General features: G+C 41.5%; 1 protein-coding gene across 2 annotated transcripts; it reads left to right on the forward strand.

The window, feature by feature from the left end:
• Positions 1–268: 268 nt before the first annotated feature.
• Positions 269–24,433, forward strand: LOC119659731. Of its 2 annotated transcripts, XM_038067989.1 has the most exons (9): positions 269–608; positions 8,482–8,553; positions 8,608–8,720; positions 8,778–9,197; positions 9,257–9,314; positions 9,407–9,879; positions 15,935–18,295; positions 23,473–23,760; positions 23,838–24,433. In XM_038067989.1, exons 1-9 carry the CDS (start codon positions 392–394, stop codon positions 24,138–24,140), a joined length of 4,305 nt encoding a protein of 1,434 aa, XP_037923917.1. In that variant the 5' UTR covers positions 269–391; the 3' UTR covers positions 24,141–24,433. The 2 variants fall into 2 exon arrangements, with proteins under 2 accessions (XP_037923917.1, XP_037923916.1); XM_038067988.1 differs by having other exon boundaries at positions 8,482–8,720.
• Positions 24,434–24,869: the final 436 nt, after the last annotated feature.

A 24,869-nucleotide genomic window follows, 5' to 3' on the forward strand; every position in this document is an offset into this window, starting at 1 on the left:
ACTAAATAGGAGAGCAATGGGGCAGAGGTACTTTGTTGCCAAATCATGAGAGTTGAAGAGTCAAATTTAATATTTGAAGCAAAAAAAAAACATTGTTACCGTAGTCCCAACCAACTCCTAATATTAAGGATACTGAAAGTTCAAATCATTCTATGAAAATCACACTTCATTCATTCAGAGTTAACCGACACTACATATAAGTGTGGACCACCCTTAAGAGAAGGTAAAGTAGTTCAACAGTTCCAGTGTCAAAACTTTGACGTGATAACCGCCAAACTAGATTTTGTTTGTTGCTCCTCTAATTGTTTTGCCTTTTTTGCCGCATACCTATTCATAGGAAACCTACAAGGAGAGGCTTAATGTCTTTTTCCACATTCAGATCCATCCCCTAATGGGTTCGTCAACTGATGCCAACCTTCCAGTTCTGTTTGACCTGAAATTTATAAGAAATCAGACGGATTTGTACAAGACAGTAGTTGACCGAATCCGCCTTTTATATCCTGATCTTGAAGATGACTCCGTGAGCGCCGTAGCAAAGGAATACTTCCGTGAGAAATTGAGTAGCGACCCCATGGAAATGGCGAGGTCGATCAATGGATTCACGCGCGGTAAGTTATATTATTTTGAATTGACGAATAAATTGGCAGATAATTGTTGGAATCCCCCGGTGTTTGCACAAGATTCGGGAATCAACGCCTGGTAAGTGTTTGTGAGGTTACTTCCAGCTCTCAATAGGACTAACTATATTTTATCTTCTAAATAAGTCTTGGTTCCCCTAGCAAAATCGATCAATGTATGTTCGAAGATTTTGATTTGTTTTGGGTTGTATGGATAGTGGACTTCCTTTTGGACACCCTTTTTCATTACATGACTTACCTCTTTGACATTTCCGTTCTCTGATGTAAACATCCACAAGCTTCTGTAAAGTGTAGGTGCGGAGTTCATTATCCCAATGAAACGAAGCAGACATGAGTTAATAGCTTTGAGCTTTGTAGTAATAGTGGCGGTGACTTTTCCTGTGTGGCTTCCATATAGTAGCACAGAGTGTTCGAGGGTAGCAGCAAAGCAACCATCCGAATATCTATGTCCTAGCCTGGCTCGGGATTGTGTTGATTTTGTTACAGACGCAAAAACTGTGGCCCCACGTTGGGCGCCAACTCTGCTACAATGAGAGTCCAGTGTTGTATCACTTTGGAACCAACACGGTCACCAAAGCTGTCAACCAACCAAACTCCCCTAACAGGTTTGCTAGTCGTGAACACCGGCTACTCGAGATAATATATGGAACCGGACGGCACGTGCACCAGCTAACCCCAATGATAGTTCGTCGAGATGTGGGTTCTCATATATTATCTCCCCGTCAGGACACAGATTTAATCACGTGCCTTGACCCAGGAGTAAACAAAACTAAACCAAACCGGAGTAAACTACTATATTAGAGACGTGCAGTCTCGAGGCGGAGTGATACCACCGAAAGTTTCAATCCAAAAGGAACTAAAATGCCAAACGGCCTGATAGAGGAGGGAGACTCATCCCCATCATCAACGGCGCAACAACCGCTATACGGTCTAGGCCTTAATAAGGAACTCCAGACAACCCGGTTTTGCGCCGAGGTCCACCAATTCGATATCCCTAAAAGCTATCTCGCTCCGACCTACGCCGTCGCTCCATCTCAGGCAGTGTCTGCCTCGTCTTCTTTTTCTACCATAGATATTGCCCTTATAGACTTTCCGGGCTGGATCATCATCATCCATACGGATTAAGTGACCCGCCCGCCGTAGCTTATTGAGCCGGAATTTATCCACAACCCGACGGTCATGGTATCGCTCATAAATTTCGTCGTTATGTAGGTTACGGAATCGTCTATCCCCACGTAGGGGGCCAAACATTTTTCAGAGGATTCTTCTCTCGAACGTAGCCAAGAGTTCGCAATATTTCCTGCTAAGAACCCAAGTCTCCGAGGAATACATGAGGACTGGCAAGATCATAGTCTTGTACAGCAAGAGTTTTGACCCTATGGTGAGACGTTTCGAGCGGAACAGTTTTTGTAAGCTGTAATAGGCTCTGTTGGCTACCAACAACCGTACGCGGATTTCATCGTCGTAGCTGTTATCGGTTGTGATTTTCGAGCCTAGATAGGAGAAATTATCAACAGTCTCAAAGTTTTAGTCTCCTATCTTTATCCTTCCCGTTGGACCAGTGCGGTTTAATGTTGTTGGTTGGTTGGTTTTTGGTGCGCGACGTTGCCACCATATATTTTGTTTTGCCTTCATTGGTGTGCAGCCCAAGATCTCTCGCCGCCAGCTCGATTTGGATGAAGGCAGTTTGCACGTTTTTTGTCGTTCTTCCCATGATGTCGACACAGTTGGGTGGACTTAACGAGGATCGTACCCCTCGCATTTACCTCAGCATCACGGATCACTTTCTCGAGGGTCAGGTTAAAAAGGACGCATGATAGGGCGACCACTTGTCGTAGATCGTTGTTGATGTCGAATGGTCTTGAGAGTGATTCTGCTGCTTTTTTCTGGCCTTACACATTGGTCAGGGTCAGCCTAGTCAGTCTCATCAATTTCGTCGGGATACCGAATTCTCTTATGGCCGCGTACAGTTTTACCCTGGGTTTGCTATCATAGGCGGCTTTAAAGTCGATGAAAAGATGGGGCCACTGATGTCCATATTCCAACAGTTTTTCCATCGCTTGCCGCAAAGAGAAAATCTGATCTGTTGCTGATTTGCCTGGAGTGAAGCTTCTTTTTAATGGGCCAATGGTGTTCTGGGCGTATGGAACTATCCGACGTAGTAAGATAGCGCAGAATATCTTATAGATGTTACTCAGCAATGTAATACTTCTATAATTGCTCCACTGCGTGATATCTCCGTTTTTATGTATGAGACAGATAATGCCGTCAGGCATTGATTCGCTGTCCCACACCTTGAGCACAAGTTGATGAAGCACAATTGTAATTGGTCGCCTCAATTTTTAACCAATTCAGCTGTAATTTCATCGGCTCCTGGTGGCGGGACCTCCAAATCGCCGATGTTTTGGTTCTTCAATAGTTCATCAAAGTACTTAACCCATCCCTCCAATATGCCCATTCTGTCGGAAATCAGATTTCCCTCTTTGTCTCGGCAGGATGAGCATCGAGGGTATATAAGGCTTTATCCTAATGACTTGTTGGTAAAACTTGCGCGCCTGGTGCGGTTTCTCCCTGCAATTTTCGAGTTCACAGACCTGTTGATTCTCACAGGCTTCCTCATTCCGTCTGTAAAATCGTTTCTCCGCTCGCCGGAGTTCGTGGTAAGTCTCTGCGCGTGCCCGCGTCCTTTGAAAATGAAACATTACTCGGTATGCAGCATTCTTCCGTTCCGTTGCTAGCTTACATTCATTGTCAAACCAGCACTTTCGACCCTTTTTGCGGCTGGAGCCAACTATGTTTGTGGCCGTATTTATGATAACATTCTTCAGGGATTGTGAAGATCATTTGTTAATGCTTCATCTCCAGGATCTCTGTTGACTGCGGTTATTGCGGCATCCATTTCCCTCGTTTAGGTGTTGCGGAGGGCTGTGTTGGGGATGGCTTCAGTGTTAACTCTCACCTGATTGTCAGAGGGGATTTTGGGTGGTGTTATTCAAGCTCGGAGCACCTCGTCAACGAGATAGTGTTCCGAGTTTATATTGGCCTCCCAATATGTTCTGGCATTCATCAAGGCTTAGAGGTTAAAAGGTTCTCGTCTGGAAAGGCCCACGTTTGTTTGTGGGCCGCTTTCCGCGCAAACCAGGTACTTCCAACCATTTCTTGTGACACTGCTAATTAAATAATCCGCAGTCCGATATCATTTGTATTTTGTAAGTTATGGGAGCCAATGTATCGCCTGAATACGGGCTCCGTCCCTACTTGGCTGTTAAAAACTCCGAGCATGATTTTGATATCATATCTGGGGCAGGCTTCGAAGGTTCATTCTACTGCCTCCTAGAAGGTATTCTTCGCCGATTCTGCAGTCTCCTGTGTAGGGGCGTAAACGTTAATGAGGCTTTTATTCCTAAATTTGCCTCGTAAGCGCAGAGTCCATAGCCGTTCGCTTATGTTTTCAAAGCCGATAACAGCAAGTTTCATTTTTTGGCTAACTAAGAAACCTACTCCATAGTTTACTAGATTACCGCTATAATATATGGTGTAGCGATTCTTTTCCAGGAAATGGGACCCTGTCCAACGCATCACCTGCAACGTTGTTACATCAGCCCTTTATTGGGACAGGGTATCGGCTAGCTGCTTGGCAGCTCCATCTCTGTACAGGGAGCGCACGTTCCATGAGAAAATGCGCAAATCGTTCTTCCTTTGTCGTTGCCGGGTTCGTCGTTGTGTAATCCGTCCAGTCCGAGGCTCCTGTTGGGGCTTCGTAACAAGTCGTTTTCCGTGTAGGGCCTAGCCCTACCCAACCCCCAACCTGGAGGACCAGTTCGTACATTTTGTCCCGTTTTTTAGGCGCGGAAGACTTGCCTTCATCCTTCTCCATCTGTGGTTTTTCATAAAGAAAGAACTCCTAGCGATCACCACGTGGAGGTGGAGATAGGGTTTAGTAGTAGAGTGTTGGTGTTGGTTCAGCAGGCGTTTCCTAGGTTTTATGCTCTATTGTGGGTACCAATCCACGTTTCGCCCTGGGACCTATACTATCCTTTGACCATGCTATTATTAACTTTATTTGAACAGGTATCGGTATGTAGGATATTTCGGAGCCTAGACAGCATCTAGTGGCAGCCTCTTGATTTTCAGATTTTTCGGTTGGGTAGTTTCTGAGAATGGGTCCGTTAAAAAAATGATCACTTTAAATCCCATGAGCTCCCCACCCTTTCCAACAAATGTCAAAAATAAGACCAGCTACTGAAAGTACTGACCGAGACCTTTCATTTGTTATCCCACATGACTATATTTGATGAAAAAAAATGTACATCCCCTCCCTTAAATTCGATGTGGAACTATGTAGCAATGCGAATTATACGTAAGGGTTCACAGTTTCCGCTTTTTCACCAAATTTGGTGCCAATCGCTACAATCGTCTCCGAGAAAAAATGCTTGTGACAGACAGACAGCAAACCGATTTTAATAAGATTTTGTTTTACACAAAACCTTAAAAACGATTCAAGCAAAATGTTCTAAAATTGTCGTTCACGCAGCTGACGCACTGATTACATTTAATACTCATGACTACCAGATTTTATCGCTACTAAACATTTTTGTAGGGAAGTCTTTCATGTGGTGAACAAGCTGTGAACCAGGCCACCGGTTTTTTCCACGTTCCTCGGACACCTGCCTGCACAAAGTGGGAAGCTGTTCCGATCATTACACGCCAGATGGTGGACCGCTTTTGAGATTCCGTTAAAGATGCTTTTGCGTACTGAGACGAGCGCCAGGCGTAAACTTCACTAACGAGGCCAAACATCCGCTACAATATGGAAACCAATTAACATCGCAAAATGGACGAGAGGCTCGGCACTTTCCACTATTCCGGCTGCGCCACGCGCAACTTCAAATTATTTGCGATTTCTGCCAGTGAGCTCGACACCAACTCACTCAATTCCCAGTCCCCACTTATTTAAGCGAATTTTACAATTGAGCAGGGACCGTGGCCAGGAACGCCTCACGGTACATCGAGCATCAACTAAAAGCACAAGAAACGTTTTTCCTCCGTTCGCATCGCCCGATTTCTCGCGCTAATCACGAATGGCGATGTGAAGACGTTCCATGTCTTCAATAAAAATTATACTCCCGAAAACCAATACAAACTAGGGAAACGTAAAATCAGTATATGAGATCTCCATTTCCTCCTTGAGTCCCAATTGCCCGTACCCCTTTTCACCACTTCCTTTCGAAAAATTTCTTTGTCTCTCCCTATTCTTTTCGAACAATCATCCATGTAGCGCGGCAAGGCAGAGCAGCGCAGCTACAGCGATGAATTTCCCTTCCCTAACCGAAACCTGAAGATTTAAATTTCAAATTGGAATATCCAAACCTCGGACGACGGCCAGACAAATTATAGCGACGTAACAATTTCGTTTTGGATAATTGGATTCCTCTCACGTCACGTACAAATTTCCACATGGCTTATACATGATACGTTGAGACCAGAACTTGAAACAACAAATATGGTTGCCATTCACCCCTTGGTGAGGTATACCATATTTCACGGTCTAATGAAATACGCTTCAATTCCTTTTAGGGCTTCCCGAGTACCCTACACTTCTCTTCAACGGTTCGGCAAGGCATAGCCAAGAATAGAATTGTCCCCTCTCCGTAATGTGTTACCTATAAATTCCAACTTCCCTTCTGATCAACTCGTCTACGGGTAACTGAATGCACAGACCCTCTTTGTCTCGGCAGGATGAGCATCGAGGTATATAAGGCTTCATCCTTCTGAATTGTTGGTAAAACTTCCACGTCTGGTGCGGTTGCTCCCTCTACTTTTTGAGTTCACAGACCTGTTGGTTCTCCCAAGCTTCCTTTTTCTTCTGTAAAATCGCTTCCCCGCTCAACGGAGTTCGTGATAAGTCTACGCGCATGCCCGCGTCCTTTTAGAATACAACATTACTCGGTAATATTCTTCCGTTCCATTGCTAGTTTACATTCATCGTCGAACCAGCCGTTCTGGTTCTGATCTGATCTCTTCTCTCCTCTCTCCTGATTTTTCTTGCGGCTGGGGCTAAGTATGTTTGTGGCCGTATCAATGATAACGCTCTTCAGGTGGTTGTGAAAATCATTTGTTGATGCTTCATATCCAGGATATTTGTTAGCTGCGGCTATTGCGGCAACCATTTCCCCTTATAGGTGTGTTGAGGGCTGTATTGTAGATGGATTCGGTATTCACTCTCACCTGATTGTCAGAGGGGATTGTGGGCGGATCTTACTGTTGAGATAAATGCATTTCCAGAGTTTAGGCAAGACAGCGAAACCGGATCTAGCGCTGTTAATGGTGGACGGACGTATCCAGTTCGATGCTATCGTCACCAGAAACCACGCTTCCCATATATATATACAAATTGGATCAACGGCTTTGATGCTCTGCCCATTAATGCAGAAAGGGAGAGTGGGATGACCGTTCAGATTCAGAACCTTCATTCTGTTGGCGTTTATCTTCAGTCTGGTACCACTTGCTTCTCTTTCCAAATCCATTGCCATTTTGCTAAGGTCTATGACTCGGTGAGAAAGCAAACAGATGTCATCGTCCATCGAATTCCTCTACATTCTCCGGGCAAGGCAGCATGAAGAACGTCACTAATAACAAGATAAAATAATGACACTGACAACATGCAATCCTAGCGGACTCCGATTTGGATTTCAGCTTCCTCTGAAATTTTACCTCGTTGTAGCACCTGTTATTTTGCGCTCTGATAAGCTGTTAGTTTCTCCTGGTTAAAGCTCTCCAGATTTACTACCTATTCACGCTATCGAAAGTCTTCTCGAACACATAAAGAGCTGGTTAAGCAGTGATTTAAACTCCGCGCACTGTTCCAAGATGATCCGCAGATGTTGATCTGAATGCTGCAGGAGAATGCAGAACGGAAACCAGCTTGCTTTTCAATCATGCCTTCGAGATGTTCCTTGATGCATTTCAGAATTATTTTAGGTATTGTCCTTTCAACGGCAGGGATCATGCCGATACCCTTCCATTTGTTGCACTAATGACGGGTCTTGGATTCCCAGAGTTTCCGTATAATAGATGTAGCAGATCCGCAAAGACTGCAGGTGCTTTACTTCGTTTGAGTGCATTAATGGCCGAAAATGAGGAGTCGACCGTTACCGTCTGCATCTTATGGCAGCCTAACATATGTTCTCGGAACAATGTGCCTCCAATAACGAGGCATGGAAACTGCAAAAATTTAGAAACCTTTCACATTATCGTTAGGTTTGTCAAGGCCCATCGCATCATATTTCCGAACATACTTTGGCGCTCAGATCACCCATCACGCTCGTAATGTCACCTTTAAGAAATCTCTTTCAAACTACGTTTAATTGCTCACAAAAAGCTTCCTTCTCCACTATAACGGAACTCTCTGTTCGTACATAGCACTGTACGATTGTGATGCCTTTTAATCTGAACTCAAATCTGACAATCATGAATCACGAGGAAAAAAGCTTTCACCCCCCTTTCGCATGTATGGGGAGCCTTCCTGAAACTATGATTCATAGACCACATCTTCTCAAGAAATTTCGTATCAATTGGTTCTGTCGTTTCCGAGTAAATCAGGTGTGATAGAAAAGCAGACAGACATTGATCTGATTAAAAAACCTTAAAAAAGATAGCAGATGGCTCCTTTTAAGCAACTTTCTGAAAACTATCCAACTAAAAAGTTTAAAGGTATCCGAATTACAGTCATGAAATGTATCAGAATGTCATACTGCACGGAATATTAGTGTGCGCAAAATTGGTCGGTTCGATTCGATTTCACTTAATTAATCTAATAATTCCTGTAAATTTATGCTTACAGATAAATCTAAGACCAAAAATTCGGTGAGTCAAAATAGAACTAGTATTTCAAAAAAGGATACCAACATAGCCGAAAACAAAAGTAACGAAGGGACTCCTAGCGCTAAGTGTGAAACGAAAAATTCTCAAAACGCGTCAAAATTGATAACACATGGAAACAAAGAAACGACAGCAAAACCTTTACAACCAAAAATTAAGTCTCCGAAACTGAGGAATCATACAGAAAACAGTACATCTTCGGTAGGCCTACAGTATTTACTGTCAAAACGAACAAATTTAATGAATCTATCCTTTCAGTCCCATAAAAGCAAACTTCAGAGGAAGACCAAAGAATCTGCAAAACGAACACAAACGTCTCGGGACGAAGAATGCGTTGGGAATGAACACAAATCTCAAAACCATAACCGAAATAACATATCATGCAATGCAAAGGAGGCGGAGGTTAAAATCCTACCCAAGCATATTAAATTTGAAGATTTTCGAAAGTTTACGAACATAGAATCCATAGTAAAGGAAGATATTATTAAGAAATTTCCAACCAATCATAATAAGTACCTGGCACAGATAGACAAATATATCAAACGACATTACGACACTATTTTCATCAAATTGGACAAATGGCCTGTCTTGATAAAATTTCACGATAGTTCAATTAAAACTTTGGAGGACCTTATTTGCGTGAAAAATCAAAGCTCCATGGAAAATCAAAATAAGCAGGTACGTGGTCTCTAGAACAAGTAGTACTATCAATGAATAAACTATCTTTATAAAATCAGGAAAAGCCAATCAATCCATCGCCAGATATGTTCCCATCGAGCGGTGAAACTAATAAAGGTAACTATTTATAGATATACACTATTAGTAGGCGAAGCTTTTCCATATGTTTGAAAAGAAGTTATTAAAGATGTGCAATTACTTTTCTTCAGATACAGTCATCGGGGAGGAATCAAACCCTGTGGATCCCAAACTCATTAATTATACTACAACCGACGCTGGAGTGGCACTAACTAAACCGGCAGACATAGGCCGCACCGCCCTAAACATAAATCCTGGGTATTGTCTAGAACCAAATCTAACAAGTACAACCAAACTCCCATCGCCTATTGAGAAACCCAATTCTACCTCAAAACAAAAAGTTAGTTCAAAACGAACTAACCCTAGTATCGGAAAATCATCGACATCGTCTCATCCAGTAAGAGGCAGAAATCGTTCAAATCAGGCACGATGGGCTTCAAATGCAGCAGACCATGATGTATGCAACAGTTCTGCAAGTGAAGATCAACTTCTACCAAGTAAAATCGTTACTATAGAATCTTTTGTTGAAAACTGCGTTCCTCATTACGATAAAGAAAAAAACGCGACTGCTGAAAATGAACGACTTGAAGGAACTGTTGGGAAGGTAGGTGTTAATATGTAGTCTTAATTGTGATACTGAAAATCCTTGACAATGTAAGCGTTGCGCCATTTCCTTCGGTCATTTGTCATTTCAAATCTCCGTCCAGCGCATCAAGCCACCGTTGTTTCGGCCGGTCATCTTGGCAAGTGAATTCTCGTTAGCGAAAATTACGTGACCATACCATTGAAAAGCCTCTCTCGCAATTTTTTCACAATCAGTGCAACTCCATATCTATTGCGGATGTGCTGAAGACATGCTATGTCATTAGTCCAACGCAACATTTCCGGGCAACAATTAGAGTCATAGAGAGCGACAAGGCGGACAACACTATGGCACATCTTCGATTTAAGACGTTCGTTGATACGTTGATCACAGATAACACCAGTGTGGAACGACGCCACTTCATCCAGGTTGCGTTCATACGTGAAGCAATGCCATACTTAAATCACTCAGTTCTGAGCAAGTCACTGCCACTGACGATGATAGTACCTGTTTCATGGGGATCGGTCATCAAAAATTCTTTTTTATCCAGATTCAAGCTGGGACCGTGTCGCATGAGGCAACCAATCGTTTTTGGAGAAGTTGCTCCAGGTCATCTTTGCTTCATCAACAGCATCAAGTAGTGTATAGGGCATTTTAAGTTGGATGTTCCATGAAACATAGTTCATAATAAGAACAAAGAGGAGTGGTGAGTTCTGGCAGTTCTTGACAAACCCCGCTTGATTCACGGTTATTTGAATGATGTCGCGAATACGGTTGTCAACGAGCTTTTCAAAAATCTTTATAGCATGGGTCAGCAACTGGATCGGACGATAATTTGAACATTCTGCTGCTGGACTTCCTTTCTTTTTTCCATATTGGAATTGTGGTGCTTTTACCTTCCTCAAAAACCCGGTTGAAGATTTCATTGAGCCACAATGTGGGGTCCCAGCTCTTCCCTTTCCAGAGCTCGATGCCGTCAGGTCCTGTTCCTTTCTCCGATTTCATTCGTTTTGTTGCTTCGTCGACTTCAGTGGCGCTGTCAGGTGGAATTGCTTCAAATGTCGACAGTGTTTGTGGAAATGCAGGATGAACAAATTCTTTCGTTGAAATCTACTCGAAATATTCTCGTCATCTATCCGTCGTGCAAAATATCGTTCTTGTCATTAACCCAACAAAAGTGTTCAATATCGGGTATACGTTGGTGTCGATTTTTCACAAGCCGATACATCTCGAATGTCCAGTTTATCGTAAAGATCTTTGTAATGGACCGCTCGGATAACAGCGAACGTTTTCTTTGCTTCCATGCATTCCTGTAAATTTGCCGAGCGTTTTATCGTCGATAAACTTATGGTAAAGGCGTTTAATTTTTACCTTTTAATACGCGGCGGACAATGCGTTCCCCACGCTGTTTTATCGGAGGCTTGATTCGCAAGACAGTAATCAACGGTCAATGTTGAGGTGCGATGATCTCTTGGGGCATGGCTTTGCGGTCACTCACTGTGGTAAAATGTCGGCGTATGCGGTGAAGAACTGAATAGTGTTACTATTTCCAGCTATTTGTAAATTATGGGAATTAGCGTTATTTCTTGAGGAAGGAGATGACAATTAAGATTCTAACGAAGGGTATCCATCTAGATGGCAATAATTGGAAAGGTATTTGCCTCTCTCTTTCTCCTATCTAGGGTCGAAAATCACAACCGATAACAGCTACGATGATGAAATCCGCGCACGGTTGTTGTCAGCCAACAGAGCCTATTTCAGCTTACAAAAATTGTTCCGCTCGAAACGTCTCACCATAGGGTCAAAGCTCTTACTGTACAAGACAATGATCTTGCCAGTCCTCATGTATCCCTCGGAGAGTTGAGTTCTTGGCAAGAAGAATTGCGAACTCTTGGCCGTGTTCGAGAGAAGAATCCTCCGAGGAATTTTTGGCCCCCTACATGAGGATGGACGATTCCGTAGCCTACATAACGACGAAAGCTATGAGCGATACCATGACCGTCCGGTCGTAGATAAAATCCGACTCAATATAATATGGCAATATCTATGGTAGAAAAAGAAGACGAGGCAGACCCTGTCTGGGATGGAGCGATGGCGTAGGTCAGGACGCCAGACAGCTTTTAGGGATATCGAATTGGTGGACCTCGGCGCAAAACCGGGATGTCTGGGGTTCCTTATTAAGGCAGGCCTAGACCGGATACCGGTTGTTGCTTCGTTGATGATGATGATGATGATTTGCCTCGCAAACGCTAAAATAACGCACCCACCAAAGAATATCTCGACAGAGAGCAGACTGGTTTCTATTTTGATGATTAATGATTACATCAACAACCTACCTCCGTCTCATCTACTTATCGTCGACTTTGGGGATACATCTGCAATGTTCTACGGATGAAAGAAATTCAGGAAAAATTAATAACTTATTTAAAAGATATATGAGAACATAAAACATAAAGGGCCTCAGCAAGCAAGCGAGGAATTGGAAGTCCGATATGGTTCCTTCTGTCACCGATAATGTTGTTCATGTGCCATCCAGCTAGTGAATTATGGCCTGTCAGAATGCCTACAATACTCCTGCTTTTCGACAGGATAAACTTTGCGGTACGCATGTTCGGTTCTGACAGGAAAAGTGTGGTGTGTCTAGCAGCATTTAGGCTCTGCCACCTGTCATTGTGGGAAGCTTGTTCCCAGTTTTTGAAGACAGCCAACCCTACTGATAGTCTAATTGCTTTTACTCCGAACATGGGGGAGTTTGAACCAATCAAAGGACTACTCATGCAGCCTGGCTACTGCTGCAGTTTGCGATGCAACCGCTCGTCAATCACCTAGTTTGCCGTCCTTAGGGTCGCATATACTTAGACCTGAAAAAGGGTTGCATATTGTCCTCTCTCGTTTTTATTCGAGAGGTAGACTCCGGCTCTAGATGCCTGTTCTGTTTTTGAGCTATCGGTGTAGAAAACTTCCGTATATCCCGTCACGCATTCCTCTGGGTGTTCCCAGTTCTCTCTACGTTTCAGGGTAACTTGATATCTTCTACCAGACAGATGTATGTGGACCCAAGAATCTGAAGGCATTGTAAGAACTGGATTCAGTACTTTCAATAACTCTTCCAATGCTTTGTCCCCACGTCGATTGTTTCCCCATAGATCTAATCGAATTAGTCTATAAGCTGCTCTCATTACAGTGCTTTGAATAATATATCCAAGGGCTGTAAATTGAACAATGCATTTAGAGCTGCGCCGGATGTCGTGCTCATGGCACCGATAATACCCCGACACACAGTTCTTTGCAGTGCGACTAGTTTACAGTGAAAACCTTTTTGTTTCAACTTAACCCACCACACTACGGATGCATAAGCGGATGCATCGGTCTAATGATAGCAACGTATATCCACATTCCCACCTAAAGCCTGAGTCCCCATGTCGAGGCAAGGGTCCGTCTGGCAACGAGACATTATCTGCCCCATACATAAAAAGGAAGATATCACACAGTGCAACAGTTGTAGAGGTATCACGTTGCTGTGTACCATCTATAAGATATTCTCCGCCATACGCTCAGAACATCATCAGCCCATACCAACGAGGCTTCACCAACTTTCGTTTTGTTCGTGTTTATTTTTAGTCCAACTTCATTTGCCTTTTTTTACAAATCCAGAGTCATTTGACTAAGCGCCGTGACTCTGTGAGAGTCATGACCGCAGTCAAGGTGTTTGAGGAAAGATGCCATGCTCCGTTTAAACCTTCCACGCGCTACGGACAAGACAGCATGAAGAGCGTCACCAGAAACAAGAAGAAATAATATCGATGACAAGTTGCAACCCTGGCGGACTCCGTTTTGGGCCTCAAGTTCCTTTTATATTTTACCCCCATGCAGCACGTGACATTTTGCGTATCATATGTTATTGTGATAATAGTTGTTCTCCCGCAATGCCTTTCCTGCGTAGAGCACGCCAAATACACTCCCTATTCATGCTGTCGAAAGGAGCAGGTGAATCGAAGAAACTCCGCGCATTATTCCAAAGTGGTCCATAGGGTGTTAATGTGGTAATGCCGGAAGATCTCAAACGGAAATCAGTCTGCTCTCTGTCGAGATGTTCTTTGATGCGGGATGGAGGATTATTTTAGCAATTATATTTGCAACAGCAGGGCGCACGCACATACCTTATAATTTTCACACTCAAAACGGGAGCCTTTCTTTCGAAGCTTAAAAATCATTCTCTTCTTCCAATCTCTGGGAAAGGTCTCGGATTCCCCACATTTTATTGGAAATACCCCTTAAATTTATTAAGGAATTACAAAATTTGGTTAAAAGTAAAACACATTATAAGATATAATATTGAAAGGAGGAAGGAATTGTACAATTAACAAAGTTATAGTAGGTTAAACTTGTCTGTTCCATGGCGTGTAAATGAATTTTACTTAAAGGTGACCTAAAGTGACCGAATGGCTTAATGGTTAAAGCGTTTGTATCTTGACTGTATGTTATATACCTCAGTTGTAAATGAATACTTAAATTAAAATCAATGCACCCCAATGTTCTTGAATGAAGTGCTCCAATCCAATTGGATTGTCGCTTCAACTCCCGGTTCGCTTGTAGGAGTCACCTTTCATTCGACATTGAGAAAAGTAACTATCAGACATCTTGAACAATTAGCGAAGAATCTTGATGAGTGCGGTGCTGCAATTAAAGTGCTCTCCTTTCCGATGCAGATTAAAATGTGAGCCACGTCCCTAAGGAAGCGTCATAAGATCTGGCTGACCATTAAAGACTCTTATTTACACTCAGGGTGCAGGCGAACTTGATTCGCTTGAACTGCGGTACTGTGGCAAATGTCGAGAATTACAGCATAGCGTGATTCATGACAAAAGGGAATTTGCGGCGCACATTAACGCTATATAACTTTTGTTTTTTGTACAACCCTCTACCCCCACACCAAATTCCATATCAATCGATCTTGACTGGAAGAATTTGGAGATCGTACAGGAGTTTCAGCTTTAATGACTGGAATATAACATGCGGATATGGACTACTCCCCCAAATAGAAGAGAAGTCATTTCGACCATCAATATCCTCAAACGAAGTAAAGCCGCTGGGCTTGATGGTCTTCCCGCAAGCTATTCATCGTTCCCAAGTGTCAAGTGCAACAATTGGAGGTGTATCTGCGTTCTACCTACCTTCGCAAAAGCTAAAGCAATCCTGGAATGCATTAAAGAACAACTTGAAAGCTTGATCGAGAGAGATTTTGGTTTTCACTTTGGATACTCTTGCGTTGACCACATCAAAACCCTTCGGATAATTGTGCGCGGAATTTAAATCTTCGCTTCAACTACTCTGGGGGTGTATCTGGGATGCTCAACACACGAGGGGCATTCCGAAGAATCTAATGCCAATTATCAGAGTAACATATGATAGGTGCATTGGATTTGAAAGTCAAAGCGCGGTTCGACAAAGTGCATTTTATTGCCGATACTATTCTTTTTTGATAGCGTCGCCTACCTTGTCCGGAGGACGTAGAGGACTTTAATGATATCTTTCTTCAAACAACTCAACTGCTTTAATTATGTCTGCTGGTTCTCTCGCAGAGTCGAAGAGTCACCAACTGTGACCAAATTGTTCCCAATCTGGAAAGAGAAGCAAGCATAGTCGAATAGATCGGGAAAGACAGGCAAAATAAACAAAATCAAGGTTCTTAGTTCCACAGGTTACTGCACTGTTCCTTTTTACACTGATGGGCAGACCGTCGAGAATCCGATTTGTCTATCTCGTTAATGTTGTTTCTGCCGATGATCCCACCCGGGCTGAGAAAATTTCGAACTACCGGTAGAGGAAGATGATCTAGAGTGACCTAAAGCGCATTTTCTCAAATCAGCAACGATGACGCGTAAGCGTGGTAGACTCCCTTTAGGGAATATTAGCAACCATTATTCATATGAAATACACAAAACTGTTCATACTCAAGCTTCCAGTTTGCCAGTTTTTCTCTGTTATCATCATTTGAATGTTCATATCAGTTCAGTAAACCTGAAGAATCAAATAATTCGGGACAACTTTCAATTGTTTTTTTTTTTATTTTCAGGAAAAACCAAGCAACCAATCCCAAGATATGTTTCCATCAAGTGGTGAGAATCCTAACAATGATAATAGTCAACCTAAAACTGAAATATTTGGATCTCAAGAAAGTTATAAAGACATCGATTTTTACGACATGAATAATATTCCAAGCAGCTTAACATCTGCCAATCTTCTATCTGAAATTAATGATCCTTTAGCTTTAAATTCACAAGATCCCAGTGCCAATGGGAAAAACCTGGCCACCATGAATATTTCAAGCAACAGTTCAAGTAATAGTTCAAGCACCGAAACTTTGATTTTTAATCCCGATGAAAGTGAATCTCCAGAAGAGAAAGAACCACTAGTTTATGAATATGAAGAAAAACCAAATATTACAATCAGTCCTCAACGTTTTCCGCGAACGGAAACAAATTTCGAAAACAAACCATCTACGCGGGAATCCCTTGCAGTTTGTTCAACTGAGAATAATATTTGTCCAAACAACGATACCCAGGAACCCCAGGAAACGATTGTACCCGATATATTAACTCGTTCATATCCTAATGAAACTCCTGCGATAAAAGTTGAACCAACTGACAATGAACAAACATCCCCACCAACCGTAACAAATGATATGTTAAATGTACTTCATCAACTGTGCTCTAAATTAAAAGATATCGAAAGTAAGATAAAAGAATCGCAACATTCAAACAAAAATCTCCTTAATCTACCCTCCGAAATAGGGGTATTCTCAATAGGCACCACAAACAACGAAATTGTAAAGAACACAGAAAATCTTACCAGAAATTTAGAGAAATTAGTACAGCTTAACACGAATGCCAATATAAAAACCGAAAAAGTTGATGAAGTCCATGAGAGTGTTACGTGCAAAAATGAACCTACGGAGCCTTCAGATTCAGATGTTCAGTTTATTCCAAATAAACTCGTGCAGCCAATAGAAATCCACGATTCCGAATACACGGCCAGTGCATTGCTTGCGGAAATGTTCCATTGTGCTGAAACACCATCCACTACCCAAGAATCAATTTATAGGAATCACATTCCAACTAACGAAGCACTGGAAATTTCCCCAAGCAATCTAACATCCTGCCGGTTAAGCCAAAGTCTAAATCAAGAAGATATCTTTCTAAATAGGATGAGTGAGGGCAATGCGATAGAACTAAGTGATCCTAATGAAAGCAACTGGCATAGTGCGCCAGAAGATAACATACGCCAGCCCGATCTGCCTGCCCCAATAGCTGATCAGATCGTCGAAAACCACTCTGATAGATTTACTCCAGGTGACGAGAAAGAAAAGGTTAACACGGGTACAGACGAAGTGCCTGTGAAACCAACTATGTTGGAAAAGGTTCAAAAACGAAACATTGAGCCATCTTGTGAGGTTATTCCTAAGGAGAAGAAACTATGCAAGGAAAAACCATTTGAAACATCAATACAAAAACCCAAGACACCCCTCATTTCCGTTGAAAATAACATTACCAAATCAGATCCAACAACCGCCCAAACCAGAAATATTTTTAAAAGAAAGAAGAACTCACAACCTAAATCTACAAATAAGGTGTCTTGTAAGAAACCCCGACACACAGAGAAATTAGATGTTCCACCAGATACGATAGTGCCACAGGTGAAGCACAATTTCCAGCCATTGGCATTGGTTTCAACGTCTAAGAATGGTAATTCCACTGCTTTGAAGCTCGCAGAAAAGAAAATACGAGGTGTAATATCAAAACTTCAACAGAAGAAAGTTGAAACCAGTATCGATCCTGATTATTTCATTGAGGATGTGACTGAATGTTTCGATAGTGACACTGCGTCCCAGGAAGAACGTCTAAACACTTTACAACGAATATTATCTGAAGATGAAACTTTCTTAAATAATTTCAATACTGAAATCTTCCGAAAAGACGATCCTCTAATGAAAAGTGTAAATGATGAGACTGATTTAGATCTACATGAAAAAAGTGTGTCGGGCACCCACATCACAATGTTTCAAATTCCTACCAATCTTAACTTTTGCTGGATCACCTTTTTGAATATGCAAACAATCCCCAGATCAATAGTCACTCACTTGTATTATAACAGCAACTTTCCACTACCATCTTTTCCTAAGGCCTCGATGTTACAGTCGAAATGTAAAATAGTTCGCGATGAATGTTTACGGTTTAGAATATCTAGCTTCAATCTCGAATTTCATTTTGAGCTAGATGCAACGAATGAGGAAAACATGATAAGCTTACTTAGAATATTGGAAATAGTTGTTCCGGAGAATCATTCCTGCTCAGCGGATGACTTAGTGATCGCCCGAGGATTGCAGCATATACTCGACCAGTTTCGGAGATTTTCAACTGTTAACATTCGAGAAGAGGTACGATATGCTAATTTCACAATTCATTCCTCCATTAATATTGCATTGAGTAAAGTAAATGTAAAAATATCACAGCGCACAATTATACACAGAATTCTAGAAGTATTGGGGGCAGCCAAGTGTTGCTAAAATGTTGTCACTGTGACCCTAATTGGATAACTATAGCAAAAGTGAATGTTTTCGTTTAGCAGTTAATTTTGAGAAGCATAAAATTATTTTTTAATATCAATGAATGTATCCATGGCATTGATGCTTCATTCAAAGTATTCATTAATTTGTTTTGTCTTATTATTACATTATTTTTCATTTTAAGCCCTTAAAGTTCATATATTCTGTCAGATACAATTTATTTACCCTTCAAATTTTCGGAAAAGTCAACTTTAATCGATTCCGAGACTTTTTTATGGTAAATTGACTACATCATCTCCCATTAAATTATGGTAAAAACTGTCCACTTACCATTCCATTTATTTTCGGCAAACCTTATAAAGTCTTTAGTCCACAATTCGCCTCCCTTTTTTTGGTTTTATTCATCACAAATAATAGCACTTTCCTTAATTAAGTTTTATTTTTGGCGTAGAAATGGAGGGATGAACGGTAGATACAGCAGTGAGGCTAAATTCAATGCTTTAAAACGATATGACGTCAAATGTGTCAGTGCTTATTTGAATTTACATTGATATTCCTTTTTTTTAAATCATACGAATTCGTTTAATCTAGTGAATAACTTACTTTATTGTTTTACTGTGAAGATTTGAAGGAATAAAGTTAATTTCAATTAAAAACCTTTTAAAGATATTCGCATTATTATATCTTCATTTCAACCTAAATCTCAGATTTTTCTGAATTGAATTCTCGTTTCTAAATTCACCGTTTAAAAGTTGACCTTGTTCAAATAAAATCTTATTAAAACTTAACTGTCTGGCTGCACGCACTTTTTGCCGAAACCATTCCAGCCACTGACAAGGCGTTTGTTGCACAAGATGCGGCAAAGCAATTCAGTTAATGATTTGTCTACAAATTTCTGTTAAATAGCAGAACTTTAACAGAGCAAAAATTAAGAACAATAATACAGAACCTCAAATAATGATGCATAAGACCAAATGTGACTTCAAAATTCCGATTCCAAAACGCCAAACTATATATAAACTTTATAGAGTTTAACACAGGCATTTGCCTCCAAAATTAGACACACTCTATAGTTTATCGGATTAAGATTCAGTATATAGAGGGGTTTTTCTTCTTTTTTTTAGTTTTCAAAATTAACGTTGCACCATTGTTAAGTCACCCTTGAAATATGAGCCGGGGCGGAGTCTTGCTGAAACATCCAAACCGCATCGCTGAAAAGCTATTAGACTCACGAAAGTACTATGGGTACGGAAATGTTGCGGTGTTTCATGTCTTGATTGATTGTCATCCCTTGATCCACGAATATAAGATCTGGCCCAAAATTCTATCCAAACCATGATTGATTGTGCATTTTAACGGTGTTCAGTGACTACCGTCATTCCGGGAGCGCGAGAGAAACTCTCCTCTTAATAATTGTAAGCAGTGGTGCAGGCAGTTTCTCGTCATAAAAAAGGATACGTGCTCATTACTGAACTACGGTCCGAAGCTTGAACGCGTTTTAGACGTTTGGCCATGGATTGTCAATACTTTCTGGGCCCGTTGGGAATGTCGCCACCACGTACAAGGTTATCTTGCACCACGGGAGCAGTGGTGGCTCTCTGAGAAAATATGCTCCATGAGGATTGCTGCAAGATGCGCTCTGAAATTTTTATTGAGGTTGTGGTTCCGCCCATATCGCGGACAGAGCTCCTTTTGGGCTCAATGCGTGGAATTGCGCTTTACAACTGGGGTACTGTATCGTTTAATTGCAGTGTTAGTCACGCCTGGGCTCAGATATTCTTCTTCTTTTTCTTCAGCCTTTGTCCCATTCACAAGCGGGGTCGTCTCGTCGTGATCGGTTTCGCCATTTGACTCTATCGAATGCCTGATCTGGGTGTAATCTCGAGGCTTTTAAATCCCCATCTAGCGTATCAAGCCACCGTTGTTTCGGCCTGCCTTTTGGTCGTTTACCATGGACTTCGATGTTCAGACCAATCTTGGCAAGTGAATTCTCGTTAGCACGAATTACGTGACGACACCATCGAAAACGCCTCTCTCGCAATTTGTCCACAATCGGTGCAACCCCATAACGATCGAGGATGTCCTCATTTCGGATGTGATCAAAACGTGTGACGCCACTAGTCCAACGCAACATCTTCGTCTCCATTACCGCAAGACGCCGTTCATTGTCTTTTACAGTCGGCCAACACACCATAGAGAGCAACAGGATGGACGACATTGAGGTAAATTTTAGATTTGAGACGTTCGTTGATACGTCGATCACAAAGAACACCAATTGCCGCTTCATGCAGGTTGCGTTAATGCGTGAAGCGATTTCATAACGCAGTTCTCCATTGGCTGATAGCGTTGGCCCGAGGTATTTAAGTCACTCAGTTGTGGGCAGATCACTGCCCCCTGACAGTGATTATGTCTGTTTCATGGGGACCGGTCGTCAAAAATTCAGTTTTGTTTAGATTCAATCTCAGGCCGTGTTGCATAAAGCGATCATTCCATTTTTGGACAAGTTGCTTGAGATCAGATGCTAGGAAAACATCATCTGCATAAAGCAGTGTGTAGGGCGCTGGACGTTGGATATTCCGTGTGACGGTGTCCATAACAAGAACAAAGAGGAGTGGTGAAAGGGCGCTTCAGTGATGAACACCAATAGAGACACGAAGCGGTTTTGATACACCCGCCATACTTCGAACTTTACTTTTCGGATCGTGGTAGAGCAATTGAATCCAGTTCACGAGTTCTGGCACTAAGTGTTGTCGTAAAGCATACCAGATGAGTTCATATGGCATACGGTCAAACGCTTCGTCTAGATCCAGAAATACAATGTAAAGAGGGCGATGCTTCTCACGGTGTTTCTCCATGAGTAACCGCGCAGCGTGCATTGCGTCAGTAGTTCCGCAGTTTTTGACAAATCCGGCTTGATTCACGGTTATTTCAACGATTTCGCGAATACGATTGTCAAGAATGCGTTCAAAAATGTTCATGATATGGGAAAGTAACCCGATCGGACGGTAATTCTACCTTTCTTTTTCCATATTGGAACAGTGGTACTTTCTTGCCAGTCAGATGGTGTTCTTCATTCCTGAATAACCCAATTAAAGAATTCACTGAGCGATAGTGTTGGGTCCCAGCTCTTCACTTTCCAGAGCTCAGATTCTGTGACTTTTCCCGACTTCATTCGTTTTATTGCCTCCTCGACTTCAGTTGCGCTGATATGTGAAACTGCTCCAAATGTCGGCAATGATTATGAAGTGGAGGATGAGCAAATTCTTCAGTTTAAATCTGCTCAAATATATTCTTGCCATCTATCCGTTGCGGCTCGACGACTGGTAAGCAAAGTACCGTTCTTGTCATTAACGCAACAGAAGTGTTCGATATCCTGTGTGTGTTCGTTACGGCTTTTAGCAACTCGATACAGATCTCTCTCGCCATCCCGAGTGTCCAGTTTATCGTAAAGATGTTTGTAATAGTTCGCTAGGGTGACAGCGACTGCTTTCCTTGCTTCCCGGTTGGCATTCTTATAAATTTGCCCATTAGCAAGCGTTTTATCCTCGAGAAATTTTTGGTAGAGACGTTTCTTTTCACGGACCTTCATTTCAACATCATCATCCCAAAGCCAAGTATCTCGGTAGATGTACCGCTTACCCGGCTTGGTGAACCCTAGGGTTGCAGAGGCCGCTTTGTGGATCATGTCTTTCATTTGGTTCGACGATTCTTCCACTTTCGTAATGGTCGGTAATTATAGGAGTGAGATCATTTCTTCTTTCTTCTCACCAAACCGCCACCATTTAATGCGCCGCGGACCAGTGCGTTCCTCACGCTGTTTTATCGGTGGCTTAATTCGCAGGACGGCAATCAATGGCCGATGCTGAGGTGTAATGGTCTCATAGGGAACGGTTTTGCAATCAGCGACGGTGGTAAAATGTCGGCGTCTTATGAGTATATAGTCGATTTGCGTTTTACTGTTCCCACTATAAAATGTAGGTAGATGAGGCAATCGTTTGATGAACTCTGTATTCATAAGTACAAGGTCATGGGTGTCCGCAAGATCGATTATACGCTCACCATCCTCATTGCACGCTCCGAACCCCTTTTCCCCATGGCAACTGTTACCGATCAGCCGATCATTAAATCGTTCGACTTCTTTACGGGCATCACGCAAACCCTCTGAGATGGCAATGCCAACACCATATTAAGTGTGTGGGGTTCCAAAATACAGAAGTTTATATCTACTTTTACCGCGTTCGCGTTCAATGTCGCACCTTTTGGCACCAGACCATCGGGTTTCTTGCAGAGCGCAGATGTCAATGCCTCTTTTCCGAAGGGCTCTTGTGAGTTCCTCGGTCTTTCCAGTTAGGGTAGCAACATTTAGCGTGCAGACGCGTATTTGTTTTGTTCGGATTAACTTGCTTACGTCCTCACGCCGTCCATGCGTCAAGAGCACTTGCCCATTTCTCGACAGGACCGGGGCCCGTCCTACCGCGTTGACTGAGGTGGACGCCCTAGCATTTCTCCGAAACTTGTGACTCAATCCGGTCATCATGTTTGTAACGACATTGTATGCATTTTCTGGGTCGGCCTGTCGTGGGACTTGCCACCAAGGGAGATCAGGTAGGATTTAGCATAATAGAATAACTTTATTTATCTCTTTCCCTGATCTCAGCATTTTATTTTTGTTTTACTGAGGATAGTCCAGAGCACGTTGCCTCAAACCCTCCTCCTTCATCTGGACTTGGGTTAATAGTATGGCAGAATTAATCAAAACACTTTCTGGTAAGATATGAAAATCTGTCCTTCGTGTTGATGCCCTTTGAATAAGCTTGTATTTATGTTAGCACATATAAGACCTTCAATACTTTCATTCCGATTCGGTTTTGCAATTTTTTTGTCGAACAAGTGAAAATTATTGTGCAGATCAAAACAACGAAGTGTAAACAATCTAAGATTTTTTTTACGAAAATATACATAATTGGATATGTCCGTATTTGTTTATCAGGTTCGTCAAAACAATCCAATAATATTAGAATTTCTGACATTTGTGTCTTCAATTATAGTTTTTCATATTCATCGGAGGAGCAACAACGGAAAGGAGTTCGGAACCTATTTCCCCCCGAAGTATAAAATATGATGTATTTCGCGATTTGTCCAATATCAAATCACTAGTCCGCAAGGTTTTTATTGGAACATCTAGGAAAGGTCACAATGATTGCATGGACTGCGTAGAGCCTTTTATAAAATACTATTACGAGGACCATTTTAAAAATCTAAAATCATGGCCAGAAAAAGTTAAACTTCAAAATTCTGAAGTACACATACCGAAATTAAACATGAGCAGTGTAGAGGTATTGGATATTAAGCAATCCATTATCATATGGGCTATATGTCAGTTAAGTATTGCTAACTTTACATTCAATTCTAGGCTAGAAGTCGGAGAATGCACGACCCAATAAATCTAAAACAATCGGAACAAGACATCCTCAAGGAGGCATTAAGGAAAAAAACGCTACAAATACGGACGCCCAAAGCAATCAGTCTGGAACAATTTAGAAAACATACGAATATCAAGAGACTAATTCGATCGGATATTAAAAGAAAATATCCCTTAAATCCTAATAAATATTTAAAAAATATTGAAAAATACATAGACGAGTTTTATGAAAACAAATTCAAGAAACTGCCGGTTTGGCCAAAACAAATTAAATATAATGAGAATCAAGTGTGATACGCCTCTGCTTGTAACTATAGTGCATATGTAGTCTAAAGTGAATTCACCTTTGTTGAGATTTGTTTTCACCTTCAATTAAATGTAAAACCTGCTGATTTGAAGCTGTTCCATAAAATTACTAAGGATTATAGTTTAAAAATGTATAGTTATTTATTAAATCATAATTAAATCAAAAATGCCCGCAAAAAATCATGACCGAGTGAATGTTTTGAAAACAGGTTTCATGAGGAAACTGCTAGGTGTAAATTTAGTCATTTAGTTTTGAAAATGAAACTGTAAATAAATTTATCTATGGAATTCTTATATAGTATTTTAATTTGAATGAGAATAGGATATTACCAATACGCTATGTGAGAAGAAAAGGTCAACGTACAAAGGATTTTTTTTTTAAATCTGCACAATATGTTTATATGGACAATTTGGTCACGACATTAAAGTGAAATGGCATTTCGCATGCATCAGCATTCTCATGCATAGATAAGAGTTTTTGTTGTCTGCAATTCTTTAAAATAGGAACCATCAAACGATTTTATATGCTTGTGACAATTCTGTCCAATACTTCTCCAATAATTAACGTGGACATCACTATTATTCTGTCAAATCTAAATTGAAAAACAAAGCCAACACCACACACAAATTAAACACTAGCTATTTAAATCAGTAAGATAATGCAGATTGAGCAGGAGGGAAAAAGACACCTTTCCATCCAAAAAGTCTCAAAATATA

This window comes from Hermetia illucens, chromosome 6 (assembly GCF_905115235.1).
Source record: "Hermetia illucens chromosome 6, iHerIll2.2.curated.20191125, whole genome shotgun sequence".
Lineage (NCBI taxonomy): Eukaryota > Metazoa > Arthropoda > Insecta > Diptera > Stratiomyidae > Hermetia > Hermetia illucens.